The following is a 9,124-nucleotide window of genomic DNA, read 5'->3' as shown; positions in this document are numbered from 1 at the left end:
AGCTGGCGAGGCCAATAAACAAAAGCAAGAACGCAACACCATCTGCAACTACGCCAAAGCTTGGCGACCCAAAACAGAGAATCAAGATCAGTGAAGTCCAAGCAAAGCAACTGAAGTAAAAATATCGAATTTACCAGGGATCTACAATGAGAAAGCGGCCATGGTTGAGAGTTGAGAGGCCACGAACTCCACCAAGAGTCCAAGACCCAATCACAAGCATCCACTGCCTTGCTCAGTTGCTCGCCTTTTCTTTAAGGCCTCCAACGGTGGAGCCGGAATAAACTCCGGCCACTTCGGCATCCGCCGGGGAATTTGATTCTTCTCTCCACTATATACTCACGCTACCTTCCACCTCCCCCTAATTCTCTCCCTCGTCTTTCTTCGCCGCCAGCCAGACAGCTCCAGCTCAGGTGGGCAGACACGCAGCGGCCAAGATGATGGCGGAGGCAGCGTGGACGCCGGTGCTGTTTCCGCCGACGGTGCCCTGTTTCTGGCAGCCTGACACGCACCCGGTTTTTTGGCGGAGAGGAGACGCGTGGACGGCGGAGGAGAACAAGAAGTTCGAGAAGGCGCTGGCGCTGATCGACCGGAACGCGCCCGACCGGTGGGAGAAGGTGGCGGAGCTGCTGCCCAGGAAGACGGCCGACGACGTGAGGAACCACTACCACGACCTCGAGAACGACGTCGGCTACATCGAGGCCGGGCTCGTGCCGTTCCCGCACTACAGCAGCTCGGTCCCGTCGTCCGGGTTCACCCTCGAGGACTGGGACGCGTACGGCGGCGGCGGCGGCGGGTTCAGGCGCGGCGGCTACTGCCTCAAGCGCTCGCGCGGGTCGGACCAGGAGCGGAAGAAGGGTGTCCCCTGGACGGAGGAGGAGCACAAGTAAGCAACAACGCCCACCAGAACCGGTACCGTCGTCGATGGATCCGGCTCGCCTTGTGTTTTCTTCTTTCCATCTGCTAAAAATGGCGAATTCATTTCGTTTCGTCTCTCAGGCTTTTCTTGATGGGACTGAAGAAGTACGGGAGAGGGGACTGGCGGAACATCTCGCGCAAGTACGTGACGACCCGGACGCCGACGCAGGTGGCCAGCCACGCGCAGAAGTACTTCATCCGGCTCAACTCTGGCGGCAAGGACAAGCGCCGGTCCAGCATCCACGACATCACCACCGTGAACCTCCCCGACGAAGACCGCGGCAACGCCACGCCGCCCTCGCCGCCGTCCGCGGTCACCGCCGCCAACCCCTCCGTCGCCGCCCTGGTGGACGTGAAGCCCTTCATGGCGCCGCTCCCAGCTGGCGCGCTCGGCGGCGTGACGCACCCCTACGTCAACGTGAAGCTGGAGCCCAAGAGCTCGCTCGTGGCCGGCCTCGGCCTGGGCTTCGACGACTCCGTCTTCCTGCAGATGCATTGCGGGCAGTTGTGACGGGTCGGGCGGTTCTTGCGGCGAGAACCGCTCCTCCCATGCATCTCAACACCGCCGGCCTCATCTCCGGTCGACTCCGGGCATCTCGCAGGCGGGAGGTCGTCGTGCTCGTGCTTCAGGTGTACTACTCCTATCAATCAGATGGCTGGCACGTCCCGTGTGAGGATGAAGAGTGGCACGGTCTCGGCGTTCAGCTGCCCGTCACCTCGCGGCAGCTCCGAGTGACTGTGTTCATGGAGAACAAGAGGCCATGGGCGTGCCGTTGCAGCGTCCATTTCAGTTCCGTGTACATAATCCAACAAGTACGTACAGAGCCCAAGAACTTGCACGGTACGTCGGTACCGAATAATAAAGCATTCCATAAAAAGCCTTTTCCAGCGTCACCGGCAGTGGCGGCTTTGGATTAGGGATCCACAGGATCGATCACATACGGGGGCAGAAGATTTGTGTAGTGTATTTTTGGTGTGCAACATCTCCAACCAGATGGGGGTATGTAACACTTGTAGTGTGATGCTTGTAGGGTCTCGCAAGGTTTTTGTCCGCCATTTGTTTGCTTTGCCAGTTACTCCTCGAAGTTTAGATATGTTGTTCGACACTTCTACAGTAAAAAGAAAGTTTAGATGTGCTCGGCTGATCGGCCCTGAGGGCCTCTGCCTGATGACTTCTCAAGCTTTCGTGTGTTGCTTGCCGTCGCTGGAGAAGCAACAGAAACTGGAGATTGGTCGGTCTCACTCTCGTCTCGCCGTGAAGTCTGCCTGGGCGGCTATAGTTAACTCCTCCCTTGTCAACCTCGTGTCGTCTCCTCCTCCGTGTGGAAGTACCGTACTTGCCATGCATGTGACCTACTGCTCCTCCCGGTTTAATCTTCAAATAAAATATTCGGAGGCATGCATCTTGCTCTTGTGCCCATGCGCATATGTTTCCCCTCTCCCTGGCTCTGTGAAACTCCCCCGATCTGGCTCCAGATTGGCCAGTCGCAGCATCGAAGCCGGAAGGTTTGATTGATTTCTCCAGCTCAGCTAGAAGAACTCATGAGTGTGAAGAAAACATGTAGTGAAGGTCGCAACTCGCAAGAACCAAGAAGCGCCTTGTGGTTGCCTGATAGTGAGTGGTTGGCACGCAGTAGTAGTAGGCGCTGAGTTGGAGGTCCACCGGCATCACTCACATTCCCCAATAATCTCGTTCGACTACTGTAATATTTTTGTTTATATATATAGTAAGAGATTTTTTACAATGGTTGTCGAAAAATGGACGGTCCACGAGAGCCGATCCGACGGCTAAAAAGGCAAAGGAACCAAGAGGAACCAATCGAAGAGGCACCAAGTGCATACTAAACAGTGGGGCCATATGCACTAAGTGTATACTAAAATTAGTAGAAGAAACTCATTAGGATAATTCTATTTTTAAGATTTATTTATATAATTAAGGGTAGAATGGTAAACATTATACTAGAAACTAGTATAGGGATGATTGATTGAATTGAAGTCGCATGTTTTCTCTACCTCCTCGATCTAGCCACTCTCTCATCTCTCTTCTCCCTTCTCACTGTGAACTGTGAGTCCGTGCTGCTGCGGCGCCGGCTGCCAGGGCAAGGGCGAGCGCAAGGGCAGGGTTGCGGCATCCAGGGCACGCGATCCATCCTCTGCAGTCCTCTGCGAACGGCGGCACCGCGTACATCCCGTGAAGTCTTTGTTGGAGGCGAGATCCGGCGGCGTCCGTGCTCCCACGTGGAAAGAGAGCGCCGGGACGCAGTTCCACAGGCCGCACCAGCGGCGGGATAGGACGCTGGTGCGCGCGGCGGCGATAGTGGTCGGGAGGCAAGCCGAGGGCAGGCCGGCGGTGGCGATCTGCCGAGGCAGGCTGGTAGCGACACTCTGCACAAGGCTGGGGGTAGGCCGACGGTGGTGCCGTGCGAGGATGAGGGCGAGGCGGCAGTGATGCGCGATGGCGAGGCGGCTGCGATGCGTGCACGATGCGTGATGGAGAGGGCGAGGCAAGGCCGCGGCGATACGTCTTTCGGGTGTGTCTGTGCGCAGAGAGGGGTGCGGGGGAGCCACAATTACAATCCTAACCTTCCACTCATAAAATTAATTAGTGCTAATAATTTATTTAGGAACCTATAGGAACCAAGAAGTACCCCCAACCACTGTAAAAGAGCTCATATAGTAATTACTGTTTAATAAATTAATTAGGTTTAAAAGATTTATCTCGTAAATTATAAGCAAACTATATAATTAATTATTTTTTATCTATATTTAATGCATAAAAAACCTTAAAAAGTTTGTCTTTCGGAGCAACTAAACAAGGTCTTATTTCATTTCCGAAAGCAAAGACATGGATGCATGATCTGGCCCCTGTGGAAGTACTACTAGTACCTTCCTGCAACATTCTCAGTGGGCGCACACAGTGCAGCCAGCAGCTCGTTTCAAGATCATTCACACACACGCCAGCACATGACCGTCGCCAGACGTGCGGATCCACTCGTGGCTTGAGTGTTCAGTGGCGCACACTGTGATCTGTGAAGCCGGCTCATTCCATTCCCAGCAGTGGGAAACTGCAACCAGATGCTAAAAACAAGAAAAGCGAGGCATTGCTCGATTGTTGCCGTTATTATATGCGGTAGTACTAGTGTATTCTACCATTGTTATTATATGCGGTAGTATGGAAGCCAAAACACCATGGCCGATCGGTACGTTATGTTCCACCTGTTTCTCTGAGAAGCAAAGGGGTGTCCGTGGCACTTGCCTCATGTGGCGTCTGACTCGGCCTTCGCAACGGAAATTGCAGTTGTGTCATGTCACCACCGTTCGCCGGCGCCTGACCTGACCAGTCTACTTTCTCCCGCCACGAATCATCATCTCGCTCCCACTCCAGTTTCGCTTGCGATTCAGTGCCCAGATCGCACTGTTCTGATAGCCCTGAGCCGGCAAATGGGCTGTCTCGTCTGGTCTCAGGACAAAAGCGTAAAAGCGCCTGAAATCTATAAAATAAAATAAAATAAAATAAAATCCCGGGTGCTCCACACACTGATGCTACCACATGAGCATCTCTGAATCTGACGATGGTGGCTGGTGTCCCCCGGCCGCTAACCACCCCCGTTTTGTTTAACCGCGCTCGCCTTTATTGCCGTGGCGTGCCCTGTCCCATGCACACTACTACGCTACACAGAGCTGGCTCCAGCCACACGCCGAGGGCCAGAGCCAGGCTGCTGTGGCCGCGCAACTTGCCGCGGCGCAGGCAGCGGCAGTGGGGCTGAAGTAGCCGCGGGGCCCCGGGAGCACTCGGGCTCGGGCACACGCAAGATTCATGCGAATCCAACGCGACGCCGGCCGGGGGCCGGGCCAAGTGCGCCTGCTGCTTGTGCCGTTGCTGCGTTGGGCGCCTCCCGTTGCGCCCGGAAGCTTTGCACTTGCGCGCGGTCGCTTTCTCTTTCACTTTCACCACCCCAATTCCATTCCGGCGTAGGAGTAGGACGTCCTCTCCCTCGTCCCGGGAGACGGCAACGGGGGGTCGCAGCCAGCACTTGCGATTCGCCTGCTGCTTCTGCTTTGCGCCCTGCTCCGGCGACTTTTGCTCGTGCCAGGTGAAAGCAAGGCGCCCGGCCGGCCGGCGTTGCTAGTGCTGCTCCTTTCCGGTCTTTACGCTGCCATTGGGCGTGGGTGAAAGTGGTGGCATGGCAAAGCGTCCAGGGGGGTCGTGGAGCTTTCGGGCGTCATGTCCGCGTTAGCCTTTTTTTTTTCCACCTCAGGCAGGCAAATGTTCGGATTCGGCAAATGGACGATATAATTGAGGAAATAGAGGCGCAGGGCAGAGATTCCAGATTCCGAGCCCCCCCTTTGTAGCGCTGGGCCACCCAGACGTGCCTGTCGCAATAACCGAGAGGGAAAAAAATAAAGAAAGAGTAACCATGTGGAATTGCTGAACAACATTGTTTTTACCTATATATATACCTAGAGCGCACTAGTAGAGAGGTAGCGCCTTTTTTTTCCCCCGTTTTTTGACGCCCGTTATCTGAGGAAGTGGTGCGTGTACCTGCGCTCCAATTTGGTATAGCAGGTAGAGCATCTTTAGCAGGTACTACAGCGAACTGTGAACTTCCACCATAGTTGACATGTTCCCCTTCTCCATGGTCGACTTGCGAGCACCTTAAATATTGCACTCTTCGCATCAAAACAACGTCAAACAGCAGAATTATTGAGCAGGGCAGGTAGAAATAGCTTCCTGCTCCCTGCCGGGTTGTGCAAACAGAATGGTTTTGTTCATATATTTGTTAAAAAAGAATGGTTTTTATTTATTGCTCGAACTTGTCTCACCATACAAGATAACTGGTCAGGCGCAGTGTTTAAGAACAAACATACAAGCATGGATCAGATTATTCCACTCAACTACTAGTCTACCGCACCGCCCCTCGACATTTTTCTGTTCTGCTCGTTTTCTGGTGCTCGATGGGGAATATGTGGCCTTACTCAGCACCTCCTATTGACGCGACTGACATTTGGATGTCATCCCTTCAACAAAGATAAATATTTGCACAAGTTCAAGTCTGATAATTCACAGTCCACGGAAGACCATCCTTTGACATGGCTGAAAGTTCAGAGCTGCAATTTGCAAGAATTATACAATGAGAGCTGTTGAAGCTGATACTGTGCTAGTCATCATCAAAGGTTCGACCTTTCTGAATACCCAGGTTGGCTAATTTGGATGCCTGCACAACAAAATCACTTTCTGCTGTTAGGAGAACTTGATGTATCTGACAGCAAGCCAGAACTAATTGAAAGTCAATTTGCTTGTCCAAAATGACAACTAAATAGTAAATAATGCAACTGGACTACTGGAGGGAGTAGTTTCGAGCGTGAAATGGAATGGGAAAACGAGGTCCATCAAAAGGACATGATAAATGCCATCTAGCATCCCATAGCGTCAGCTAAAGTTAACCACGTATACAAGAGGGTGAAAGGGTGGCATACAAGTGCAACAAATCTGTGCGATAAATGGTGGTAAATAGCCTACTCCTACATGTTAAACACTGGTTTCATCATAAGGTAAAAGTTTCTCTTTTCAAATCTTGTCAGAAAGTGGATCGCGTTACCAGCAGAAAGTTGGCCAATGCCATAATTTAAGCACTACCAGAGATAACACACGAACAACATAGATGCATAACCTTGAAGATCTTCACATGTTTGCACCCTCTAACCTGCAGCACAAAATTACAAATTTGAGCATGAAACATTGTCAAAATTGCAAAGAAATAAGCAAAAGAAGCAATGAGCTTGTCTACTAGTTCTAGAAAATGTGGACAAATTAAAATGCAACACTTTCTGAAAATAAATTGGACTCTCTGGTGAACAAAATGTAGGTGGTGCAGCAAACAGAGCCATGTGGGGTACTCTGGTCAAGCAAACAACAAGTTCTAGTCTAACAGAAATATATGTAGCTTGCTTGCTTGATCTGCCGGCAGCAGCTAGCATTACAACATCTGAACAGTTAGCTGTTCTTCGGCGTCGATCAAGAGCCTTAGCTGCTAGTAGCTGTGGAAAAAATGATTTTACTAGCTAGATATCAGTAGCACATTAGCCTTCCTTTTTGTAATGGATTCAGTAAGAACACGCATGTCTGAATGAAAATTTTAGGGTTCCAAGATACTAACCCTACAAATAAACCTACTGTGATGCTGTCCTTATCCAAATGTCTGAATTAAAGAAACGCTGCAGTATTTGGCATGTCTCTCTCAGTTACCGCAAAGTGATTAACATCATATTGGATAGTGTGTCCCAACCTCTATATCCTATCCAGGCAAACGTTATGGCATCGCATCCTCAAGCTAGTGAAGTGCGCACTTGACTTAAAAAATCAAAACACACGCAACAGAGAGAAATGAAGCATCAGACAAGGCATCGAGACCGGCCACGTAGTCCTACTACTACCAGTACTTGAGCAGCGGCCAGTAAGGTACCTGCAGGTTCTCCATGAGCACGCAAGTGTACAAACTGAGCTTACTGACACAACCAGACTATTATTCGCAAGTGTTCCCTATATATCCTTGTATTACATTGAACACATAATTGCATTATGAAGAATGAAGTTGAAACACATGAAAATTCAGTTTGCAGATTTGTTGCAGAGATTTGTTGCAGACTTGTACAAATCGTTAGTCTACTATATGAGTATATATCCTATATATCAACTGGCATAGCCTGCACAATGCAGTAACATGATCAAGCATAAAAATAATTTCTTCACTAATTTCATTGAGATCATGATGTATGAATATGATATGAATAGAACCAACACAATTAAGGAAGAGAAATTAAGATACTAAGTTAACAAACAGAGCTATCTGGTTTTTCTGGAAAGCTACTTACTGATTATCAGAATACAAAGAAGTTACTTCTCAGTTGCAAGCCTGCAACATGACACTTGTCATAGATTCTATATCATATGAATTGCAAAAATGCATTGTTGTCCAATAGATTGATGTTAGAATGTTACAGGAGAAATTTGACATGGTATGGGTAGGTAAAAACTCTACCTGTACATCAGTCGACAAGCGGCGCGGGTTCTCAGAGCCAACCCAGCTGCAGGCAGTGTCTTTCAGCACGCCTCATTGTTTCATCATCTCCCTAACGTCATGCACGCCATCCCACTTCCCGGCTGCCACAAGTGTGTTGGAGAATGCCATGTAGGCGCCCGGTCTCCCCTTACGGCTCAGCTCGAAGACCTCCCTCGACGCAATGTTGGCCATGTTGCAATGTAGCCGCCCCGAGCAGCGCGGCCCACACATCAGAGTTTGGCCTCACCGGTATACCTCGGATGAATCATAGGCCTGCCGCACGCTTCCGAATCTACCCAGCAAGTCCACCATGCATGCATAGTGTTCCATGATTCCATCCGAGGTGCAGCACGAGGAGCTTGAAGGAGAGGTCAGCGCTGCCGGTGAGTCCCGAAGCGAGGAGCTGCGCGATGAGGGTCTGCGACTCGGCCGCAAGCGCGGCGGTGGTGTGGAGGTGGCGTGGGACGCGCGGTGCCAGCGAGCCAGCGCACGGCTGTGTCGGGGCCCTGTTTATCTGAGCTGACATTTCTGGACTCTGCTCGTCTGTTTCTCTCAGGCGGCACGGAGGCTCGTCGCCGACGGGCGTGGCGGCGGCGTGGCGCGGTAGTGACAAGGCCGGGGCCGGGCCGTGGGGCAAGCAGGGCGAGCGACGCACATGCAGGGGATAATTGGGTTGGGCCGAGGGCCGTATTGGCCAACCGGCCACATTGGTATCGACCGACGTATATTACGTATTTTTCCTTGAAAATAATTTCAAATAAAAATTTTGTCAACTATAAATCAATTTCTAAATTGAGTTTTTGTAATTTATCATTCTTCCAGTGTTGTATTTCTTTTCTAACTGAAATTCAGTTGAAAACAAAGCTGCAAATACTGTACTCGTTGCCAATTAGTATTGACATGGACAATTAATTGTGTGTTAAACAAATTAAATAGTGTTCATGAAAAATAACTGTAAGATTCCGTATTAGGCCTTGTTTAGTTTCAATTTTTTTTGAAAAAACGATATTGTAGTACTTTCATTTTTATTTGATAAACATTGTCCAATCATAGAGTAACTAGGCTTAAAAGATTCGTCTCGCGATTTACAGACAAACTGTGTAATTAATTTTTAATTTCATCTATATTTAATGTTTCATGCATAGCCG

The 9,124-nt window shown here is 50.2% G+C and overlaps 1 protein-coding gene across 1 annotated transcript; it reads left to right on the top strand.

Annotated features, from left to right (window-relative positions):
* LOC8060109 (transcription factor DIVARICATA) lies at positions 1-2,047 on the top strand. Its single transcript, XM_021457882.1, has 2 exons — positions 1-883; positions 997-2,047. Exons 1-2 carry the CDS (start codon positions 435-437, stop codon positions 1,424-1,426), a joined length of 879 nt encoding a protein of 292 aa, XP_021313557.1. The 5' UTR covers positions 1-434; the 3' UTR covers positions 1,427-2,047.

Source organism: Sorghum bicolor, chromosome 3 (genome assembly GCF_000003195.3).
Source record: "Sorghum bicolor cultivar BTx623 chromosome 3, Sorghum_bicolor_NCBIv3, whole genome shotgun sequence".
Classification (NCBI taxonomy): Eukaryota; Viridiplantae; Streptophyta; class Magnoliopsida; order Poales; family Poaceae; genus Sorghum; species Sorghum bicolor.
The sequence above is the reverse complement of the archived record's forward strand: the minus strand, read 5'-3'. Positions and strand labels throughout refer to the sequence as shown.

What these genes read in the sequence shown, in the direction of transcription:
- LOC8060109 (XM_021457882.1), top strand. Translation starts at nt 435, where the DNA reads ATGATGGCGGAGGCAGCGTGGACGCCGGTGCTGTTTCCGCCGACGGTG. An exon ending in TGGACGGAGGAGGAGCACAA is followed by an intron (nt 884 to 996) that starts GTAAGCAACAAC and finishes TTCGTCTCTCAG; the next exon opens with GCTTTTCTTGATGGGACTGA.